General features: G+C 45.8%; 1 protein-coding gene across 2 annotated transcripts; it reads right to left on the bottom strand.

Moving 5' to 3' along the window:
- Positions 1-242: 242 nt before the first annotated feature.
- Positions 243-7,664, bottom strand: GJA4 (gap junction protein alpha 4). Of its 2 annotated transcripts, XM_081871639.1 has the most exons (3): positions 7,386-7,663; positions 6,038-6,101; positions 243-3,304 (listed from the first exon to the last, which is right to left on the bottom strand). In XM_081871639.1, the coding sequence occupies exon 3, from the start codon at positions 3,296-3,298 to the stop codon at positions 2,240-2,242; it is 1,059 nt and encodes a 352-aa protein (XP_081727765.1). In that variant the 5' UTR covers positions 3,299-3,304; positions 6,038-6,101; positions 7,386-7,663; the 3' UTR covers positions 243-2,239. The 2 variants fall into 2 exon arrangements, with proteins under 2 accessions (XP_081727765.1, XP_081727766.1); XM_081871640.1 differs by lacking the exon at positions 6,038-6,101 and having other exon boundaries at positions 7,386-7,664.
- Between the last annotated feature and the right edge of the window lie 4,348 nt (positions 7,665-12,012).

Here is a 12,012-nt window from a genome sequence, read left to right as displayed (position 1 = left end):
GCAACTTTCAAAGGGCAGCTGTGCTTCGGTTGTCATATACAGTATGTTCTTTATGAAGCTGGATCTGGGTTAATAGCTGTTGGGGCACCAGTTAAATAAGCAAAGGAGCCCTCAAAAGCCTGGCCACACCTGTTGTGAAACACAAGGCAGTTTCCCCCTCACTTCCCATAACCTACTTTTTCATTTCAAGCACGGAGTATGTAACAAAGGGTTCAAGGAGCAGTCTTAATGCACACACAAGATGGTCTCATGTTTTTCTTTTAATTTGAAAAACAACAACAAACAAACCACTTTTAATACTACTAAATGTATTCCCAAATTTTCTACTTGCGCCCTTGCTGTTCATTCAACTTTGGCCAGTTTGGCAGTGGGGAAGTAAGCTCTCCATATTACATGCTGGTGGACATCAAACCGACAGATACAGATCTCCTTTTCACAGCTTTAGTAAGAACAGTTCACTGGAGACCGAGAAAAATCAGGTTGCCCAACATCCTGTTGGTTGGGATGTTGGATGCTACAAAGAGGGAGCTGCCATATTCTTATTGAAGCCAACACTTCTATGCAAGAAGTTGCTGCAGATAAACATTTTAAGACCCTCCTGCCCTTTGTCTTAGTTCAGAAATGGATAAAGACCTCTTCCCAAGGCAGCTCAACAGGCATATCCTTCTGTGAGATTCAGGTGAGATTCCTACTTTTAACTTTTGGACACTGCCTCAGCAACAGATGCAGAAGATCCAGCTTGCCTTTTCAGACTATACAGGATTTAAGATTGTAATAAATTAACAGAAGGGACAGGACAGCAAAACAAAGAATCCAGGATAGAGATTGGGCAATACAGCCATACTTAAAGATACATATATAAAACATATGACATCTTAAAAAGAGAATAGTAAACAGTGTTTTATGACTTAACACATCATTCTACATAGTGGGGTTAAGCAGGGGAACAGACACTGAATCCAAGAGGACCAACTGTTATCCAGTATGGCAGGGAGGGGGCCCTATATGCATTGGAATGTACATCAAACAAAAGTTAACAGCCACAGACATGCCACCAGTTTCTTGACAGCCCAGTGGACCACAGTCTTGCTTTTGATGAAAAAAAATGACACTTCAGAAAATGATCAGGAGACAAAGTTTTGATGAATTGGTGAACAAATTAACTAAAACCTTCTTTAGGTTTGTCTTTGGCAGGGATGGCTAATGTAGTGCTCTCTGGGTGTTATTAGACTCCACTTCCCATCAGCCCAAGCCAGCAAAAAAGCTATCAAGTTGGAAGTGCAAAAGTCTTTTTCAGATCAAGTGCTAGTGGTTACATTATACAGTGAAGGTGAACTCCGTAATGTGGCACAAAGCCTTCAGGGACAGTTTCCAGTGACAGTTGCCATCAAGGAGCACAACATGCAAGAAATAACTGAAAAGTACTTAAGGCACACCAACCAAACTCTATCAGCGAGGAGGTCTGCTTGACAAGCTTACTTCGGCAGTAGCCGATATTCCCTAAAATGCCCGCATGTGACAGGAACTCTGTTTTTAGTCCAACATGACTGTATATGGCTCGCAGTTTTGCTATCCTACTCAGACTTCCTGTAAACCAGGGAGTTGTACAGAAAAGGAAAGAAAAAATGATATATGACTGTCATACAACATCACCATGTTGCTATCTGGGAATAGAAGCCACAACAGTAAGTTTCTTTCCACTGAAAACAAAAACACTTTCCTCTGTGTCTTCTGCACTAGGATACAAATCATCTTCCAGAAAGCAAGACCAACTCCTGCATAGTGCCAAGCTGGTAGAGGTGCCTGTTCCTCCTCCTCCTCCTCCTCCTCCTCCTCCTCCTCCTCATCAGGTGGTTGCTGCTACCCGTCCTCACCTGCAAGGCCTAACACAAAAAGAAGACCAACAAATGCCCCTCCCCAATCAACTAGTCACCCTCTGACACTTGGATGACTGAATGTCTGTGAAGCAGCCATTTCATTGGCCCAGAAGATGTCCCATGGTAGACTACCTGGAAGGTTCAGTTTATGTCTATACGAAAGCCAGGATAGCCTTACTTGGTACAGCAGGTTTCACATGGTAGAAAACAAGGCGGCCCCTGAGAAGAACATTTGAGACATGGCCACTTTTGTCAAAATCGGAAGGGAGCCATCCGTTATCAGGAAGGCTAATTAGCTGAGTAAACCCAGAGTTGCCTCAAAGGAAGACAACATCCATCTTCTGTAATGGTTGCTTTGTTTGCTAGACATATTGCTTCTTGGAAGCACTGCTGCTAGGCCGGCTCGACTGCCTTTCCTGAGAGAGATGGACTATGGGGGCTTCCGTGGTAAAGACGTCAGGGGGCTTATTCCTGCCTTGCAAGGCCAAGGTTTCTTCTGTGTTGAAGTTGGCCCAGTTCTGCTCACTGGAAAGTTTGTTGTATGCCTGGTAGGGCGGAGAAGGCCTCTCATTCATTGGGAGGTAGAAGAAAGCCTTGTCAGGATAAGCCTCCTCAGGCACACCGCAAAGCTTGTTGGGGAAGCTGTTGGCCTCACAGGGCATGGGAGGAGCAGAGGATGGGGAACAGCAGTCTCTTTCCTTGGTGTTGTGCAGCAGGCTCTTGCAGCAGAGGTGGAATAGCTCCAGAAGGTTGAGAACAAGGGAGATCAAGCCCACTACCAGCATGAAGAGGATGAAGATAGTTTTTTCAGTGGGGCGGGACATAAAGCAGTCCACATGGTGTGGGCAAGGGTCCCCCTGACAGACATAACGGGCATGCATTACAAAACCATATAGGTACCACTGGCCAAGGAGGAAGCCAGCCTCAAAGATGCTCTTGAAGACCACACTGATGGTGTAGGTCCACATCAGAGGCCCGCGGATTTTAATCCTCCCATCCTCCGCCACGCAGATCTTGGCCATCTTCTTCTCCACCGCCACCAGCATGGCTGTCACCTTGTAATCCTTAGACTGCAGAGCCCGGAGCTCACTCTCCCGCTCCTTCAGCTTCACTTCAAGCCGGGAGAGATAGATGACGTGCCCCAGGTAGACCAAGGTGGGTGTGCTGACAAAGAGGAACTGCAGGACCCAGTAACGGACGTGGGAAATGGGGAAAGCCTTGTCATAGCAGACATTGGGGCAGCCGGGCTGCTTGGTGTTGCAGACAAAGTCTGACTGCTCATCTCCCCACACGGACTCCCCGGCGAGGCCCAGGATCAAGATGCGGAAGATGAAGAGGACCGTCAACCAGATTTTGCCGATGACCGTCGAGTGCTCCTGCACTTGGTCCAGTAACTTCTCCAGGAAGCCCCAGTCACCCATCTTGTGCTAAGGGAGAGCACAATACATACTTTTACCACTTAAAAGCCACTATTGATTACTTGCTATGTGATACATAGCCACACAGCGAAGTTTTGCAAATATTGTTTCCATAACACTATTCAGTGTAGGTGGTGTTTCCGACTAAAATTAACAAGGAAGGTTCCTGCCCCAAAAGCTTACAGGTGAAAGTTTAGATAGCTTGGGGTGGGGAGAGACCAGCACAAGTGGGGACCAAGTATGAGCAAGCACACTTCCTATATAATTGTTGTATTTTATTTTTTTGAAATAAGGAACCCCAAACTTAAAATACAATTTGCCTTAAGACTCTAACAGTCAGAATGGTAACTTGCGCGAGTCTCACCCCTAGTGCCCTGCTATTGTGGAAGTGAAGAGCAGCTGAATTTCTAGAAGTGTCAGAACTTGCTTTCAAAATAACAAAGGGCAGAGGAATCCAGGCTCTTCTACATCTGGACAAGAACAATCCTTACAGAGCATCCCATTTTTAAAAGACAGTTTTGGGATAGAGAGAAAGGGCCAGCTAACTGTTCCCATGGTCTACACCACCCTCTCCACCTATCTAGTAACAAGATACTTTGAGGACTAGAATATTTGCCTATCCAGAATTTTCATGGACATTGAAGGATGGAAGTTTTAAGAGTAGAATTTAAAGCAGAAAATTACAGATATATGCATATACAAATTCTGGACCATAGTGATGTTAGGAGCCTAAAAAACACTTTAAAAATACCACTCCTTTGGAAGAGGTTTGGAAAAGTGCTCAGCAAGCAGGGAGAAGAGGCAACTCTACAGGAGAAGGGCCTTATTTTTCTGCTGTGGAACTTGAGGCAGCTTTAATAGGATTCTCAAAATGTCTCACAGTGAGGCACTGACAAGACCCAGACCTCCTTAGCTTCAGCAATCTTGGCCCATTAAGTGTCTTAAGACCAGGCCCTGGGACCAATGTGAGTTAACCTACTGGCCTGCAAATTAATCCTAGAAATTGCCCTGTGAAGGAGAAAAGGCAACAGTCAAATCCACACCATATATTCATGTTGTTGGGCTGAAGTTTTGCAAGAAATAGTTGCATAAATAAAAAATAAATAAAGCTCATGATCCTACGACTCTTATACTACTTTCACAGTCATGTTTCCTTCCTAAGGAATTATGAGAAATGAAGTTTGTTAAACATGCTGGGAACTATAGCTCTGTGAAGGGTTCTCCTAATAGCACCCATGACAAACCACAGTTCCCTGGGTTCGTTTTTTTTTTTTGGGGGGGGGGGACCATGACTGTGAAAGTGGTATAAAAGTGCTTTGCATGCTTGGTGTGGATGTCTGGTAAGAAGATCCACTGTGCAGGAAAATTCCTAATAGTCTCATCATTTGCAGAACATTTAGAAAAAAACCACCACAATATATTTCTACCAAAGGGAACAGACCCTCACTTCCCCTGATCTTAGAGCTGTTCAGCAGTGGAACAGACTGTCTAGGAAGGTGGTAGACTATTTCACTGGAGGTTTTTAAACAGAGGTTGGGTGGCCATTTGTCAGGGACTGCATTGCAGGGAGTTGGAGTAGATGGCGCTTGGCATATGGCGCTTAGCATACCTTGCAACTCTTTGATTCTATGATCTTTTAGCACTTAGGAGACAAACCGCCCAATGAATGCTGCCCCTTTAGGGATCTGTACCAAGAAGCCAAGCCAACCACAACCCCATACCTGGGGTTAATCCCATCACTCATTGTTACCCTCAGTTTCCCATAAAAAACAACAGCTAGAAAGATTAAAACTTATTGGGAGGCGGGGAAGCAAGATGCTGAGCATGCTGACAAAATATACAGTACAAAACAGAGACCTTTGAAAAGCTACTGTCCTCTGCTGTGTTCAGCTGCTCTGCAGGAGCTTCCCCTTAAAGCTAACTTCCCCTTAAATTTAAAATTTTGTATCAGACAAGGCAGTTGTGCTTAAAAGCATGATTGCATACCAAGCTTTTAGTTGGAGACAGTCTATCATAGAATCATAGAATCATAGAGTTGGAAGAGACCACAAGGGCCATCGAGTCCAACCCCCTGCCAAGCAGGAAACGCCATCAGAGTACTCCTGACATATGGTCGTCAAGCCTCTGCTTAAAGACCTCCAAAGAAGGAGACTCCACCACACTCCTTGGCAGCAAATTCCACTGTCGAACAGCTCTCACTGTCAGGAAGTTCTTCCTAATGTTTAGGTGGAATCTTCTTTCTTGTAGTTTGGATCCATTGCTCCGTGTCCGTGTCTATGTCTATGAGCAATAAGGAGCTCCTGCTGCTGTAAGAACATAGGAAGGTGTTTTACAAGAATTCAGACCATTGCTCCACCTAGTTCCATATTACACACACTGACTGGCAGCAGCAGTTCCTACTTGGAGATGCAGCTGGGGACTGAACCTGGGACCTTGATGCTCTCTTGATGAGCTACAGCCATTCCTGCATTCTGGAGCCTTTCCCCACCCATGCGATCCTCCAGTTATTTGTTTTAACTTGGCAATTTCATCCTGCAGCTCTGTCTTAGGTATCTTCAAAAACCATGCATGGAGCTACTAAACATGGGTATTTTTCAATGCAAAGCTATATCCTATCGTAGATTTTTAACACCACCAACTTTAAAACATAAACAGAGATTTAATCTTAAAGTGCAAATAAAGACAGAGGGACAAGTCATAAAGTCCACAGACAACAAAGGCCAAACAGATTCTTTTGCTCACCTTTTAAGCCCTCTCTCAGCCTAGTACCTCTCTGAAGGCCACCACAGCCCTCTGCTACTTGCCCCTGGGGTTATAAAGAGAAAGGAGCAGGCAGTCAATCAAGAAGTGTCCAGTCAGGGGCTTGATCAGCTTTTAAAGTGATAGCCTTTTCAACCTCACATACCGAAAGGATTGTCCCACTCAACAGAGCCAACGAAGGAAGGGGTGTGTGTGTGGGCGGAGCAGGTTTAACTTTATCAAAGGGTTAAATTATTCTAGAGGAAATTCCAGCAGGGCAGGTAAATGTTTTTCTCCTGCTACTGCCCAGAACTGCCTATCAAGGATAAGTAAGGAACCCTCAATACTTGGAAGAAACACAAGCTATCTCAGTTCAGGGTTGCCAGATGGAAGGAAATCCTGTTCTGCAGCTGTGTCTTCATCGCCTGACACACATCAACCAGCAGAACTTTTCACGGCATGGAGGAAAACATGACTGCTGGCTAATGCATGTGTTTCAAGGCGCTATTGAAAGCATGATGACAGTGGCAGGTTGAAAAGTTGGCAGCCCTATGCCAGTTTGGTGTGTGTGATCCTATCTTTATTATCTGGTGTTTTATTATCTGGCTGAGATTCCATGCTCCAGAATTTGCATTCTGTACTGGGACTGAGGCTCAGTATACACGGAGTCATAGCTGTCAACTTTTTCCCTTTTCTTGCAAGGAATCCTATTCGGAATAAGGGAATTTCCCTTAAAAAAAGGGAAATGTTGACAGCTACGCATGAAGTATACACACAAGTATAAGAGTGTGCCTCTGAGCACATGCAGTGTGCTTGCTCCTTCTTCCACTGAGTACATGAGAACTAGCAACTAGTTGCCAAAGGATATGGCAACTTTGCTGAAGCAAAGCAGGTCTGTATGGGAGACTGTGCCATGCATACCCTCTTGATAGAAAGAGGGTAGGACAGAAATTTAGCTAAACGACTAAATCATTCCAAGGTCCCATGCAGGTCGTATTAAGGAAAAAGAGTACCAGACCAAGTGGAAAGAACTCACAGGCAAGTAGGAAATAATAAATGAATAAAGTAAAATAAATCAAAGAAATGGGCCCGCTACTTCTGAGGCTGTCCAACTAATTTGGAGATTGGGCCAAAACAAATCTGGGGAAGGGCTGTAGCTCAATGGCAGAGCACCTGCTTTGCATGCAGAAGGTGCCAGATTTGATCCCTGGAATCCCCAGGCAGGGTGGGAGAGATCCCTGCCCCAAACCCTGGAGAGCTGCTGCCAGTCAGTGTAGACAACACTGAAGAAGACAGACCAAGGGCCTGACTCGGCAGCTTCCTATGTTCTTTCCCCGACTGTGGTACTCACCAACAAGTAAAATGCAAGTTCTCAGCATACAAATCCAAGTTTTTGGTTTTGAATTACTGCCCTTCTGAGTTTTGCTCCAGAAGAGAAAGGAGGCTGCGGCAAGAGAGCACAGAGCCCTCTTGCTGTGATCCAGGAAACTCCGTGACTGTTCTGAAGAGCTTGGTGGTGGTGGTGGGGAAGTTGACTACAATAACTCCAGGATGAGTGCAGAGGGGAGGAGCTAAAGGGGAAAGGAGGAGTTACTGTTGTCAAAGGCTTTGGGCTGGCTCTCAGTCCTGTGGCGTTATTACGATCCTCCAAGGGGCAGCTGGTGGGGCAGGTGGAAAAAGAAGGGAAACCAGGGTGACTTCACCTGCTTCCTGGCTGGAGGCATGTGTAATGGGTGGGTGAAATTATGGGAGAGGAGAGGAGACAGCAGGAGTCCTAAGAGAGGCTTGGATAAGCCCGGTGGCCTTGCAGGGTTTAGCTTGCTGCTTTCCTTACAAACGGGGGCAGGCAGGGGGAGAGCTGCAGTCGGGGAAATAGGAAGCATAGGAAAACAACGAAGACTGAAATAACAAGCGTTGCCCATTGTGAAGCTGTCTGGGCCAAGAGAAACAAGAGGGAAATCCTGGAGAAGCGGAATTTGCCGGCAATTAACTAAGCGTGGGAATCGGGAATGAGCTAGGCCTCAGCAAGGCCAGTGGCAGTGGGAGTTTATTGTAGGGGGGCTCTGGTATTATCTTTTGGAAACTAGCAATGCAGCATGTCCCCCCCCCCAGCCTGGTCTTTGGTGTGTTTGCTTGGAAGCAAAATTATGCTGAGGCCAGTATTTTGGCCCCTTCTGCATTGTCAGAAAACAACAAGAAAGAAACTGCAACCAACCAATCAGCCAAAGGACAGGTGCCCTTCGTAATGATTTGTACTCATGATGGTATCAGGGCAGTTCTACTCAATACAGTGGTACCTCCGGTTACATACGCTTCAGGTTACGGACTCCGCTAATCCAGAAATAGTGCTTCAGCTTAAGAACTTTGCTTCAGGATAAGAACAGAAATTGGGCGGCGGCAGCAGGCGGCCCTATTAGCTAAAGTGGTGCTTCAGGTTAAGAACAGTTTCAGGTTAAGAACAGACCTCCGGAACGAATTAAGTACTTAACCTGAGGTACCACTGTAAATGTTTGCTGCCGCAAACATTTCTGGGTGGTCAAACTGCTTCATTTGCAAGAGCTGCACGTCTCATACTTTCCTGGCGAAATCTTGTAATTTTTGCACAACTAATGTTCTGGAGTTTGTTTTGTTTTGCTACAAGACAGCAGTAATGCAACAATATGGGAGAGGCATTGCAGAACTAATGAAGTGGAATGATCTGTGGATGGTCTAGTATCAATCTATTGCTAATGTTCTATTATTGCATCAGTGACCTATTGCAGTATGTAGTATCCCTCAGTATGAACCAACCTGAAATCTAAGAAGAGAATTTTTTTGGAAAATGATTGGTGAATTTACCTCTTTTTTTGCCACCACCCCAAACTCCCCCTTGGAGAACATTCAGGAAAATGACCCCCCCCCATGTGCCTCTTAATTTCACCACCTGTATAATTTAGGGAGGCCATTTTCGCTCAGCCCAAAGGCCCCCAACATGGGGGCCTGATGTGATGTCCTGATGTTGCTCCATGTTTGGTCTCAAAAAAGGGGGGGGGCCTGGCCCGCTCCCCCAAGTCTGAGGGGGCCCAAAGAGCCTCAGCCCCCTGGAGCCAGTGCCTATGGCTCAGCCACAGACAGAGTCACTTTTTCCTAGGATGGGATAGAATTCAGCCACAGTATTTTTATAAGTAAGGAAGCAGTGCCACCTCCTGGGCTAAAGGTATGATTAACAACAAAGTCCTGAAGTGTAGTTGAGCTGTATTGAGACCAAATTAGACATAGTGTGGATGAACCATGATGGTTTCATTTATTTAAAGAACTTCAATCCCGCTCTCCAGCTGAAAAGGAATCTCAGGGCAGTTTACAATGATCAAAGTTATGGCCATGATAAGACCCACTCGGCAACTAATTTGCAGGGCCCACTTCAGATTGACTTTGATGGTGGGGCGAGGTTGTTCAACCCTTTCTTCACCTTTGTTTTCAGCAAAAAAGACTGACCAGCCTAACCAACCCCTAGGTATGCCTTGTCTCCAGGTAGGATTGGGAATGTCCCCTGCCGGAATGCCTCCTGGAAAACTGCTGCCAGTCCGTGCTTACAATACTGAGCTAGATGGGAAGGGGCTGCGGCTCAGTGGCAGAGCTTATGCTTTGCATGCACCTGGGACCTTCTGCATGCAGTTCATCTGCACTACCACTGAACTATAGGCTTTCCTGAAAATCCCCATGACTTGGGAAAATGGGCAGAAAGTGGCGGGGGTAGGGTGGGTTTTCTTTTTGCTGCTGTTGCATGAGTTAAAAAATGCAGAAAAGCTGTGAAATGACGATTTTCTCTTGTGGCCACTGGGTGGCAGTGGGACAGCAAGCATTTGATAATACAAAGAAGGTAATTTCACCTTCTGAACTTTGGGGGGGGGGAGATCCCTCCAGAAAATTGGTGCATCTGCTGTTTTAAATAGACAGCTCTCTCTCTCTCATAAATAAACCCTTTGCTGAGTTAAGAGAACATAGTGATCTAAAGGCTGGGATGGAATTAAATATGGAGAGGCCCCTAAGACACCATTAAAGTTTTAAGCTGCCGTCCTCTGAAGGTGGGTCATGACAGGGCTTTTGCTGAATTAGCTGTTGCTCCATCTGGGCTAGTGGATGTTTGCAAAGGAAAACAGAGAGTAAGGCTGGGGGCAAAGGTTAGATGTGGACATAAATGGAATGAGACAAATTATTCTGAATGGGCATTTGAAGTGAAACACAAAAATTAACATAAGTACATAAAAAGAACCCTTCTGGATCAGGCCAGGGGCTCATCCTGAGCAGGAAGAGCAACTGACACTGGTGCTATTGAAGGCATGAGAATCTGAATCTTGGGGTTAGGAACTTTTGATTATTATTATTATTTTTTGCCTATATTGGGCTTGGTAAAAGTGGCTCGCCTGGAGTCACACCACCCATTTAAAACACACAAATCCTAGGAACTGTAATTTGCCCCTCATGGAACTACAGTTCCCAGAACCCTTAGAATACTGGGAATTGCAGGTTTTTCTGGTGGCAAGTCATGTGCTTTACATGTATGGTGCAGATGTGACCTACGTTTTGCTAGGGATTTGGTGACACAGGCAAGATGTGGATTGAGAATTCATGGCTGAGATGCCCCACCAGCTCCAGGTTCCGGAATTGCACAAGACTGCTCTTGGAATCCAAGCATGAGCATAGCTGCCAAGAGCAGATGCCATAAACCCAGAGCTTACTGGCTTGAGGTGGTGATGGGTTTTCTTGTGTGCTTCCTTCAGTACATATGTCAATATCTAAGCCAGGGGACCATTGTTTCCCTTGCCACATACCTGGCTACAGGTAGCAGAGCCCACCTGCTGTGTTTTGAATAGACTATTACCTTCCAAGGGGTATTAACTCCTTAGCTTTCAGCTGGCAAGGAGATAAGTAACGGCTACTGCATAAGCCACTCAGCATCCAGCAAAGCTGTTGGGTAGGGGCTGGAGAGCAAGTGGGGGGCAATCAGAGTTTCCCAGGTGAGCTGCAACCAGTACCTGGAAGACTCTTTAAGAGGAAATGAAACGGAAATTCTTTCAATAACTTTTTGGTGTGTAATATTTATTAAGGGCTGGTGAATAATTGATACTGATCTCGGCTTCCTGGGGCAGGTTGGCTCTTGGTTAGATAGTATTAAAGTTTAACAACACTTGGCAGCTGCAAAGTAGGACGTGCACCCAAGGTGTGGTCTTCCTAGCACTGTGGGGCTGTGAGTGCTGAGTGTCCCTGAGCTGGCAGGAATGCGAGGGTATGAATCTCAGCTTGATGGAGATGGCTCTTAGCATTCACACATTGAAGCCAGTTTCATTGATCACATGTCATATTTTCATTTTGGGCGGATCCCTTCATTCTTCTGTGATGGAGCTCAAGGACTGCAGCTTCAATGGGGTCTTCCAGCCTGTCAGCGGCTGCACATAGGGTGGTGGCGGTCCTGTTTCTTTCAGCCAGGAAGCCACAGCAGGTGCCTTCATATCAGCTACAAACTGGACCACAATTATTCTCCAGCTTAGATGCTGGGGTTGGAAATATCTATTTCAGTGGGGTTCAAACAAAATAAAAACCATTCCTTTATGGTTTCCTCTTTTGATCCTGCTTGGTGGCATCCTCCCTTCCCAATGACTGGCAAGTGTTGGTGCTTCAGTGATAATTTATCTCCACTTGTTGTTTCTTTCATCATCTTCTGGATCAGCCACAGTATTACTGCCACCTAGTTAGGGATCGCATACAGATCCCTGACTAACTAGCAGGGGCGTTGAGATTAGTGTGCTACTGTCTGGTCTACATCACATTGCCACAATGTGGACAGCTCCTCTCCTAACTTGCATCAGTTTTTGCTCTGCCCCCCCTTGCTAGGGCAGGTGAAGACCCACTTCCTGCCCCAAAGTGGGGTCTGCAGGTACTTCCAACCAGCTGATCACCAGCACTTGCAAAGCTCTGTGCCTTTGCCTGCATGGTTTGGT

This window comes from Podarcis erhardii (assembly GCF_964252035.2).
Source record: "Podarcis erhardii genome assembly, chromosome: 7".
In the NCBI taxonomy this organism is placed as follows: domain Eukaryota; kingdom Metazoa; phylum Chordata; class Lepidosauria; order Squamata; family Lacertidae; genus Podarcis; species Podarcis erhardii.
Note: the sequence above shows the minus strand (reverse complement) of the source record. Positions and strands in the feature narration are given on the sequence as shown.

Bases quoted from the DNA above. Each gene is read 5' to 3' on its own strand.
- GJA4 (XM_081871640.1), bottom strand. From the start codon at position 3,298: ATGGGTGACTGGGGCTTCCTGGAGAAGTTACTGGACCAAGTGCAGGAG.